Source organism: Caloenas nicobarica, chromosome Z, assembly GCF_036013445.1.
Source record: "Caloenas nicobarica isolate bCalNic1 chromosome Z, bCalNic1.hap1, whole genome shotgun sequence".
Lineage (NCBI taxonomy): Eukaryota > Metazoa > Chordata > Aves > Columbiformes > Columbidae > Caloenas > Caloenas nicobarica.
Window position 1 is genome coordinate 90756542 of NC_088284.1, and position 12067 is coordinate 90768608.

Consider the following 12067-nt stretch of genomic DNA (forward strand, 5'->3'; position numbering starts at 1 on the left):
ACATTTTCACTATTGGAGTCTTGCATGCTATTTCATCTCTGTGCAGTCTTATTAAAATATTTGTTCATAATTAAAGATGTATACAATTCTTTACACATAGTATTCTTAAAGATACTATCTTTTAAACACTGATTTTATGTAATATAACAACATTATATAATAACTTCAAGTTATTTTTTGAATCCCCCCAAAAAATCAAAGAAATGGTGAAGGATTATGACCCATTATTATGGTAAGTAGTCTGTTATATTAATGTTTTACAAATGTTTATAATGCAGGAAGGTCTTCAGCCATAAACAGAACTGCACTTACCAGTTTTGCTTGTTGTGCATTTACTGGATCTCCGTATTGCAGTAAAGCTTGAAACTGGTTATTCTTTGTGAATGTGATTATCTTCAATACAGCACCAAATTTAGAGAATATCTGCCAAAAACATCGTAAAGTTTTACACAAAAGTTCCTCCCAATTATAGCTTAAGTCAAAATGAAATTGGGCTTACCTGATGAAGAACATCCAGGGTTACTGGATAGTACATATTGTCAATAATTATTCTAAGTACTGGACTCTGAGCTGGAGTCACTGCACTCTCACTAACAGTGGTCCCGCTAATGGGAGCATTTGTTGCCTGCACAGCCGTCACTGCCTGAAGAACAGCTTGGGCCCGCTTAAAAAAAGAAAGATAGAAGACAGATTTTTTTAATATTTCTCAAGATGATGGCTAGAAATTAATTAGCAATATTAATATAGTTAACTCCAGAAACATAAAATAGTACACTTATTTAAAACTCAGACCTACAGACATAACATAACAGAAGTGCAATGCAGTGCAACTCTGTGAGAAGAGACAATAGAAATGAAAACATAAAATAATTCTTAAGTCACAGTAAGGAGGGGCTTCAAGTGGCACTAATATCAATCTTCCTAGTAGCAAGCTTATTGTTCTACTAGTAAGGATAAAGAAAGTGAGGATCTTGTAGGTTTCAAGACTCTTTACAAACCTTTTCTTTCAATGGAAAAAACAAAACAAACCACAACCAACCAATCCAAGGCTACAGAAACCAGACATATTTATCCTATTTTTCAAGAGATTGTATTACAGCTAACATTTCACTGACATTTTGATTATGTAAAAGGCTCTGATAGGAAGGGATAATTCTAAACACTTCCAAACTTCTCAGTTTTAACACAATGAAACAATACACAAGACTGACAAGTGTCAGAAAGTCCTATCCACAGACATGTAAAAAAACTTGTGTCTGTTATCAAGCCTCTTTCATAAAAAGAAAATCAAAATCCTCTCCATGTGTGGGGACTTTTTGTTTTTTAAACACAAGCAGGGTTTTAGAAATTCAAAGGTGACCATATGATGACATCACAAGAACACACATCTATGTAAATACTTCCACTGCCAAAAATGACAGTATGAGAAAGATTACATGTCTTTTTCTGAGAAAGAAAAAGTGCAGGAAAAAGGCTTTCCATTTAATGCTTTCATTATAGTAGCCTTATGAAACAAAATGATACAAAACAGAGAGACAAGTGAGCATGCCAGGTAAAAATAATAACCATCATATCAATGCATACTGCATATTTTAAAGGTATTAGAGCTACTACACAATTTCATGTCTCACAACTTACATGATACTCCTCATACTGAAACGAATCAATGAGTAAGGAAAGTGGAGGGAAAAAAAAAAAAAAAAAAAGACCCAGTGAACACCAGTTGGGAAAATGAAATTTCTCTCTATGTTTAACATTCATTACTGTAACTCTGTAAAAACATCTTTTGATAGCAACACTTTTTTTTTTCCCCCCTAATATATGAAATACGCAACTTTCAAGCTGGCCAGATATTTGGCTTCCTACTATTACTTCCTACTACTTCTGTAAGCGCAGATGCAGCACACATCAATTAAAACTCACTCCTTAAAGTGACTGGAAAAGTTTAAACTGTATAACCCAAAGAATCAAAAGTTGTGAAGTCAATTTTAACATGTGACTCTTGTTAGCGCTATCCATCTATGCTTATATATCATATTTCATTCCACTAAAGTGAATGTGAATACATGAAGGAATACAGGACTTAACATTGGCAAATAAGGGTAAAATCTATAAAATTATGATGACAATATTTTGTCAAACAAGTTAAAAATAACACTTAGTATCATATATAAATAGCCACTTTTGAAGACATTTGAGTAGTATGTAAAACTTTTTCTTATTTTTGCAAAATTGAAATTAATTTTAAAAGATCAGCTACATCATTCAGAAAGTATAACATTTATTTATTTCTAACGTTGCAGAAAGACTAAATCCATGCATTTCTGACAGGCTGATGATTAAAAAGAATTACAGTTACAGAGGTCATTCTCTTCTCAATTCATTTGGGTCTAAGTACTCTATGAAACAAACTAAGAGATGTTTGTTTTAAATCTGAGTTTAAATGCTCCTCTCAGTGTTTTGATGTCTCACAGGAAACAGAGTTATAAAGCTGAGATGAAAACTTAAATGGTTCCTTTTGAATCTGCTTATTCAGAGCCAACTCATTCTGAGTACATAACTAAAAATAATCTCAGAAGCTACTATTACTGAGAAATTCAGAATAGCATAGCTTAATGGAACTTTTCATACTTTCATTATTTCTAAAGGCCTTGCTGTTTAAAGTATCCCTTTGGATAAAGATTTTTTTTTCCCTGTCTTCTTTATAATTGAGATACTTGCTCTTTTCTCCAAATTTGTATCCTATCTTTCCAGTTATATGTACTAACATCCTGACTTCTTAATATCTTCCTGCTTGAACATCCAGAAAATTTCAAAATTAATTTGGCTGGATGAGAAAGCTTTTAAATACAGATTAAAAATATAAGTTTTGAGTATCAAGAAAAAGAAAGAAAAAGCAAACCACGGGCAATATCTGCACTATCTTTATTCTTCCTTACAGAGAAAAGAATATCCAACCATCTTGTGTTTTACAGAATGCCTCATGAGACACTAGTTACAGACTACTTACTGCCAAGTACCTATTTCTATTATTTAGTTCTAAATTAAAGAAAACAAGACCTGAAAGACTGGGAATATCTTAAAATCGGGTATTAATGCATATAGTAGCATAAAAACTTCTGAAAAGTCAGCACATCCTGTATGTTGAAAAGATGGGCACGTGAAGTACAAAACCAGTACCACCAGAGAAGCCAGAGGACAGTGTAAGAGGAAGCTTCTTAAGGGAGTATGTCCATCCCTGTATGTGCAGACAGAATTTATCCTCTATTCTCTTTTTTTCAAAAGTAAATAATAGAATCACAGAATAGTTTGGGGAGGAAGGGACCTTCACAAGTCATCAAGTCCACCCTCCCTGCCATGATCAAGAACATCTTCAACTAGATCAGGTTGCTCAGAGCGCTGTCCAGCCTGGCCTTGAATGTCTCCAGGGATGGGGCATCTACCACCTCTCTGGGCAACCTGGCCCAGGGTTTTACCAGCCTCATTGTAAAAAATTTAACCTCATGTCTAGCCTGAGTCTCTCCTCCTTTAGTTTAAAATCATTACCCCTTGTCCTATCGCTACAGGCCCTGCTAAAAAGTCCAACTTCATCTTTCTTATAGGCCCCTTTTAAGTACTGAAAGACCACAATAACCTCTCCCTGGAGCCTTCTCTTCTCCAGGCTGAACAACCCCAACTCTCTCAGCCTGTCCTCACAGGAGAGGTGTTCCATCTCTGATCATTTTTGCGGCTCTCCTCTGGATGTTTTTCTTTATAACTGACATTTTTTGTGGACCAAAAAAAAAAAAAATAATCTTAATTTTTAAAAAAGTACCTTTAGCAGACAAACTACCAAAAGAGTCTAAGGAACTAGAATGTTTAGAAAGATTGACAGGAAAATCAATACTATACTTGATCTGAACCAAGATGTGTTTCAACTGATTACCCTGAAATTGTTTTTAAAGGTAACAGCAATAATTTTACTATTAAAATACCTTACCTAAGACAGGACGCAAGTAACAGAAACTGTAACTTGGTACTTACACTGCCTTTTGTAACATCAAAAAGAAAACATAAAAAATTAACCTTAAACTAATCATCTGACTTGTGGTAAGTTGATGTCTCCTTTCTCCCCCTATAATTTTTTATGAAATGGTCACCACTTTACTTTCGTTAATTTTCCTGTTCTACAAAAATCAGGTATGTGTCTATATTTATTGTGAAATAGGCTCTGCAGAGGCAAGAGGAAAACATTTTTTATTATCAAGAATATTTGTCTCTACAGTGATCATTATGGTATTTTTCTCCAGGAACAGCAAATCACATAAGCTGAGGTTACCAGTGCTACCAGAGCAATCATTCGAGGAACTGAAGCATAGGCATTGGCATTAGTCATTATCACCAGGGAAATACACATTGGCATTAGAATCTCAGGCGTCAGAATAATTAGAAAGCTTTTTCTTATCCTACAGTGTCTAAACCAAGATGAAAACTTATTTTATGAAAAAAAAAAAAGTTAAAAGACACTTCAAAATCTTTTTCTTTTTACATTAAGGTAACATTAAGAAAATTCATTGTAATGGAAAGATCATACAGTGTCTTGGTTTTGGCTAGCGTAGCTATTTTTGTTCACAGTAGCTGGTATGGGGCTGGTTTGGATTTGTGCTGTAAACAGTGTTGATAACATAGGGATGTTTCAGTTACTGCTGAGCGGTGCTTCAACAGAGCCCAGGCCTTTTCTGCCTCTCACACCAGCCCACCAGCGAGCAGGCTGGGGGTGCACGAGGACATGGGATGGGACACAGCTGGGACAGCTGACCCCAACTGACCAAAGGGCTATTCCATAACGTATGAAGTCATGCTCAGCCATAAAACTAGGGGGAAGGTTGGTGGGGAGGCCACTGCTCCAGGACTGGCTGGGTATCAGCCAGTTGGTGGTGAGCAATTGTTTTCATCTGTATCACTTGTCTTTCTTGGGTTTTATATCTCTCTCTCACTTTCCTTTTCATTACAATATTATTACTACTATTACTATTGGTTTATTTTATTTCTATTATTAAACTGTTCTTATCTCATGGGTTTTCTCACTTTTACCCTTCCAATTCTCTTCCTCCACCCTGCTGGGGGGGCAGTGAGTAAGCAGCTGTGTGGTGCTCAGTTGCTGGGGGTGGGGTTAAACCTTGACACACAGAAAGCAAATCCCCTTCAACATCACGAAATGGAATGATCATAGGTAAGACTAAAATAGTGTTAGAATGTGGACAAAACCAAATGATTTAAACACATGCCATGTGCCAAGAATACATGTCACACCTCATTTTCTACCATCTGCATTTGTAATACTAAATAACAGTAAATATACCTGGTTAAGTGTGTTATCAGTCTTCAGTTCTTTATGATTGGAATACTGGATATAGATAGGTTGGTTACGAAGATGAGGTGTCACAGCAGAGTAGTAATTAACCATTGTGACAGCTGCTTCTTCTGTAGCAAGTTCCAAAAATGCCTGTAATTAAACAGTTAATTTCCAGTATTTACAAAGCAGATAATCTTCATATTAACAGCATATAAAAAACACTTAGAAGAGGTTTTAAAAAACACTTAAAGGGTTCAATAACACATTTTAACAAATACCAGTCCTCAGAAGATGTCATTCTCTACCTACCAGCTTTATTTGCTAAGCTATTTCATCTCCAAAAATTAATCTGTGAAGATGCAGGACTAAATATTTATCTTACAGCTAACTTTTCGCTTTATGTAGCTGCCCACCATCCCCGTTCTGAAAAGTAAGTTACTAAAAGACAGTATAATTTCATTAAAAAAATTAAAGGAACAAAGGCTTAATACTTATTGTTATAAGACGTATTTCAACAACATTTTAACAGCATATTTTGAAATTAGTACTAAAAAATGGAAAGCAACAAATTACCTGATTTTTCCCTTTCAGCATCAGGATGTTGGTCACCTTACCAAAAGGTAAACCTAAAGCAATAACTTCTGTTTCTGTCACTTCTCCAGGCAATTTCCTGATATGAAGAACACGAGAAGGAGCCCCATCCATTTTATCATCACCTTTGAATTTCTTGTTGTCATTACCATTGGCTGAAAGACATATTCAGACTCTTATTTGAAAAGTTTGCAGAAATTATTAGTGCTTTATTAAAAATGCTTTTAATTATAAATGAGAATTTTTAAGTAAGCCATCTCTTAGTCTGATCTAACTAAAATTCATGGGTTCGGAACAAATTCTGAAGAGACAAGAGTTACAAGACACAAACCACAGCAAAACCTTTTCACCTCACTTTCAGTGAAGTATCTCATATAATACCATACAAGAATATTTATTATGACTCAGAAGGGCTCACATAACTCACATATGTACTTTCTACATTAAAAAAAAAAAGTGTTAACCAGAGTTTTTTTGGAAGGAGAAAAATGGTGGTGACTTAGTTACTAGAAGAGCTCCTAAAGGAAAGTTTTAAAGACTGTTTGCACTAAGGAACCTGACACGAAAAGTAGAAAAGTATCAAAGCAAAACATGAAGCATTATTAATGCTGAGAAGGATCACACTGGAGAAAGGGGATGACCCAGAGGATTGACTACACAAAAGTCTGATGAAATCCACAACCTTGGAATTTAAGGACCAAGTACAAATAAGTCTGTCATGAACTACAAGCTCACCCATAGAAAAAGAAAAAAAAAAACTAATAAACATGATGCAACTAACATGGGAGGAGGGGGGTTGTGGACAGAAAGACCCAGACAAGATCCTCCTAGCAGAAGCCACAAAGCATTAACATAATTGTACAAAACACCAGAAAGATACTATTCCAAATATTGTCCAGAATTCTAGCAAAATTCCCACTCAAGTTCCTTTTTCTTGAACATAGGCAATAAAGAGCTAGTCAGCTGGATGGAAGAAGTCTTGCTTTGGAAAGAAGGCCAAAAAAAGAAAAAAAGTTATTTACTTTGGTTAGAAGGTAATACAACCACTGCTTACAAATATGTCAGCGGAATAAACATCAGAAAGAGTTAAGAGCTAAAGAACACCACTATCATAAGATATACAGATATTAATGAAGTAAAGTTGGAAATCAGAATGCTTTTAGATATGAAATATCTAAATATGAAAATATTTCTTTATTCTACTCCCAGCTATAAAACATGCAAGTCAGTATGTGAGCTATTCAACCTCTGATTTAATGTTACAAGAGCAGTTCAATGGTTACCTGCATTTCAAAAAAAATACACAAATTTTGACTAGTGGGAAAATATTTGTTAATATTAGGGTTCAAATTCATGGGTTGAGAGCCAATACCAAAGACGATTTAAAAATTAAAAAATATGACCAAGACTACTTTTATTTACTCACTAAAAAAGTAGAAACAATAAATGGGGATTGGGGGAATCAATAGGAAGCATTTATGAGATACTAAATCGTGCAAAAGCCTCATCTTCATTAAAAAGTTGATGACTGCGATTTCCAGAGGGAAGAGAATAAAGGAATCCTCAATTATCGCTCAGTTCTAACTACAGATTATAATTCTGAATTTGTGCCAGGAAAATCATTTATACCTAAACTGACTCCCTGCATAAAAATATTGCATTCATTTATGACCGACTTGAGCACAGAAAGTTTTGCTAAGGGTATGCCTAAATCATAATCAATAATTAAAGTTCTTCACTCAGCTTGCCTAAACCAAGTCAACTTACTTCAGATTAAAAACGCAGAATGAAATGGACTCTAATCTTTACAAGTCAAGAACATCCACACTCCAGATACGTATCTGAAAAGCCAAACCAGGTAAGGCTTTTAACTACCTTTTCAGTGCTATTAGGAAAACTGGCAAAGTCGGGGTCTCTGACCAAAACTATGAACACACACACACACACACACACACACACACACACACACACACACACACTTTTTACTTTTTCAAGAGTAAGGTCATTCTCCCTACTTCCGTTAAAGGAATTGATGGAAAAAGGATAGGTCTATACATCAGGAACTGCCTTCATCACTCTCGTATCTTTTTTCTAACAGCTAAATCTCTTCATTCTAATTTGAATGTCTGTACCTTCCACTTCAGCTATCTTCAGATTTCGGTAAATCTAAAATTCAATATATTCTCTTAGTTAAAAATAGTACGCCTTAGAGGCAGGTCATCCTTTAACTTCCTGTCTTCTCCCGCTCCCCACCTCCCCCATTAAAAAAAAAATAAAAAAAAAATCCAGGACTGACCATTTAAAAAAGTTCTTGCCCTGCAGAACACTTTCTAAATCTTTTCCAATTTACTATAGCAGACAAAACAACAAAAACCTAGCAACATCAGAACTGGTCAAAATTCAGCTAGTAGTATCTCCAGCTGACAATGGTAGAAGGGGCTAAAACCATGCTGTAATAGTATGTATTTTATTTCGGTCTGCTGTACAGAAGGACACATTTTGATGGAACACAAAAGAGTAAAATTTCAAAACTACACACTGAACTAGGATCTGAAGTCCATCCTTAGTCTATACAAGGCTTTAACCTGTATCACTTGGGAAAATGCGGTGAGACTGGGCTCCCAGGTAGCCAGATTTCACTTGTTCACAATTACACAATATAGCACTTTATCCTCAAAACTACAGCCAGTTTATGAAATTTGTGTAATGAGCTTCAGGTGAAAAATAAATAGTCTTCCCTAGTTCTCAATTAAAAACTCTATTAAAAACTAGAAGAAAACATTGTGAAGTGTGACAGGCTTAATAATGTATTACAAACAAACTTGCGACAAATAAGACAGTAGTGATACTGAAACCAGATTTCCAATGCCTTTCATACTTAAGCTTTCTAAATAATATGAATTCACCATAAGTTTCGAAAATTAAATATGAAACATTAACAATTAGAAATGAGAAAGCAAAACCAAAGTTTTTAAACTAAAAGATTTTCTGAAACTGGAAAGCAACCTCTGTTCTTACTACATCACCAGAAAAGTATATAACATGACTGCTCAGACCAGTACTTACAGAGCTGGTTTGTCTTTTGTGTGGTTTTTCAACATATAATTTTGACATATTAACTTTTCCACAGCACAATGTCCAACTTTTTTTTAAAATTAAAGCTTGTATTTGGATTATGCTTTAAGTAAACTCAATGTTACCAGTGATAGTACCACTCGGCAGTATATAATCACTCACATATAGGTATTTGCAAAAAAATGTACCTTTAATAATCACTGTATTACCTGAATAAATTGTTTTTCTATTAGCATTGCTATCTAATATTTGCACTTTACAGTTTTTCAACTTTTGCTGCAATAGGTTAAAACAAAAAAATTAAAAAGTAGTTATTTGCTGTACTATATATCTTTTCCTAAAGAGCAGTTAGCAGCTTTAACTTAACTCACAAATACAAGTCTCTCACACAATTTTTAAAAATATCTGAAACTAAACATCTACTAAACTATTCTTTACACTTTTTTATTTACTGAAAAAGAGCAATATAGACAAGTATCTGTGTTAAAATGTTGAAGTGAAAAAGTAGATATATAAATGTATTAAAATAATATACACAAAAAGACAGAGAATTATGCGCTAAAGAAGGTATGGCAACCAGAAAAAATGGCAGAGGGGGGAGGGAAAGGAGGGAGGGACTGGCAGCAAGCATCCTCAATGCTATGTAAATGCCCAAAGAAAGTTTGACAGTAGGGCAAGCAACTGTGGCAAAAGTTGTTTATTACTTATTGGCAGAAACATACCTTGCACTATAAAAGCTGAACTTCCTAAAGCCCACGTTCTTAAATTAAAATTTACCCAAAAGCATTTAACACTGCGTTTTAAGACAACGCCAGTTATTACTGCTTTTCTTGAAAGCCAAGAGAACGTGTACTGTTTCTACTTTTGATTATCCAGCCAGCACAGCTTAACGCTAATTTACTATTTCAATAATGGCAGTAATAAAGTGTGTGTGTCATGTCCTAAGTATGCATGCAATACACAAGTGAATTTTCCCAAACATTTGTGGAACAAATGAAATTGAGCTTTTAGAATAATTATTAAGAGTTTTTGGCACTGTATGAAACCTTTCTCCCTCTCTTTAGTCTCTTATTTGCCATTTTAAATGGTACTTCTCAGCTGGAGACACATCATTAAACTGCAGTGGGGAATAGAAAACCATGATGTTTAAAACATGGGAACACAACTTGTTCAGAGCCACTGAAAGGTGAATTCAACTACTGCTAAAACAACAACTTCATTCTCTAACAAATTGTATCAGCATAATCAGTGTCCATAAAGGTTAGAACCTAAGTCAAGAAAAGCGACGTACTAGAAGAATAACACTGTCTTGCATCAGAAACAGGCTCTACGGAAATAAACAAGCAACCCAAAAGATCTTCCCATATACAGCAGGAGAGACAAAATTGCAGAAAATTGTTGGGCAGGGTAGTGGCAAGGGGACGTCTGAGAGGAAAACCTCATAAGCCAGCTAATAACTACTGCTGAAGAACTGCTATTAAACTGGAAGCTTAATGTTAGGTAGCTTTTTCATCAGGTAGCTTGGCTTTCACCAGACTCAAAAAGCCTGATCCAATTCAAACCTCTTGCCATTAACATTTTAACAAATATAAAGACACGCTGAAGAGCATGATGCTACAATATCTACATTGGGAAAAAAAAAATAATTTAAAAAAAAAAAAAATCACCAGGAGAACAGCATGAGTATAAGACAGTGTTAGTTCATTTACTGATCAAGTTACAGCCTTCAATATACCATTTTTTAAGAAATCATTAAAAAACCCCAAAAATCTAACCCTGATTATATTCAATTTGGACCACCAAAATCCCCACTCTGTTCTGTAACAGCCACTGCACTGATGTAAGCTGCTTTTGGCTGTCCACCAAGGAGAAGAAAAATCCAGTTTCCACATGACATCAGTTATCTATTTCCAAACAAAAGCTCATCTCTACAAATGGCATTCAAAGCATTATTCTCCCATCTAAATAAGATACTATAGTCTAAACAGAATTGATATATAAGCCACATCCCTCTTGCACAGAGTTCCTTCAATTTAGCATAAATCAAGTTGTCGAAACTGAATGCCTAGGAGTTGACAAAGCCTATAAATAGCCATTATCTAAACAACTTGAGTCCCTGGCATTTTTAGTAAGAAACTCCTATTTTATTAGACACAGAAATAGAAACCTGCATATATATGTAAGCAACAGAATGAAGTGCAACGTACATAAGGTATACTGTAAGTCCGTGGCATTCAATTGTTCAAGCTATGAAGATTCAATGTTCTCAAGTAGTTTTTGCAGAAAAACTGATCCTAAAAGTTCAGCATAACTCCTAGCAAACAGTGAATAACTTACTTACTGCTGAGAACCACTTTTGAAATAATATTTTAATAACATTTCATCCCAGATGAGTTGCTCTCCACACTTTTTTTTCATTTTCTGAGAAATACATAAATACAACCTGAAGTGTTCTGAGGCCACAAATACATAATTTACCTTGAAAATATAGAAAGTTTTTATTTTCCTTCACAGTAACTTTCTTTCATGTTCACACAATTTCCTAAAATACAAATATAACTATGTGGCTATGGGCAAAGATTTTGCATACGAGAAGTTGCCTTCACCTATTATTTCCTGGAAAGAAGGGGAAAAACGTTTAAAAAAAATCAGCACAAGATGCTGATTATAAATCCCTGCCTATCTGCATTAGGGAAACAAATTGACAAATAAATATCCTTTCTTCAGAAGTGAATCTGTTTCGCACCTTTCAGTACAAAACAACAAAAAAGTGCAAATACTTAGGCTTTCCTCAAACAATTTTTCATCCTCCAATACCATGAGTAAAGACAGGAAGCTTAGTAACGTTATTCACTGTTGTTTCTAATGTATAAAGTACTTCTGTTTCACATTAGCCAAATATACAAAATTTAATGTTGTCAACAAGTAGAACATCGGACACATATAAACACAGGAAATAACTGACCAAGATAAAGGCAACAGAATTATGAAACATAGTACAGTTTGGGTTGGAAGGGACCTTCAAAGGTCATCTTGTCCAACCCCCTGCCATGAGCAGGGACATCT

General features: G+C 34.8%; 1 protein-coding gene across 6 annotated transcripts in view; it reads right to left on the reverse strand.

Moving 5' to 3' along the window:
- PTBP2 (polypyrimidine tract binding protein 2) overlaps positions 1-12067 on the reverse strand; it is a 56108-nt gene that overhangs the window by 21965 nt on the left and 22076 nt on the right. For all 6 annotated transcript variants that reach the window (XM_065656207.1, XM_065656206.1, XM_065656205.1 and 3 more), the window contains 4 exons: positions 5909-6081; positions 5342-5485; positions 500-664; positions 313-423 (listed from right to left, as the gene is read on the reverse strand). In XM_065656207.1, the coding sequence (XP_065512279.1) occupies positions 313-423; positions 500-664; positions 5342-5485; positions 5909-6081 (593 nt within the window). The remainder of the gene's footprint in view (positions 1-312; positions 424-499; positions 665-5341; positions 5486-5908; positions 6082-12067) is intronic.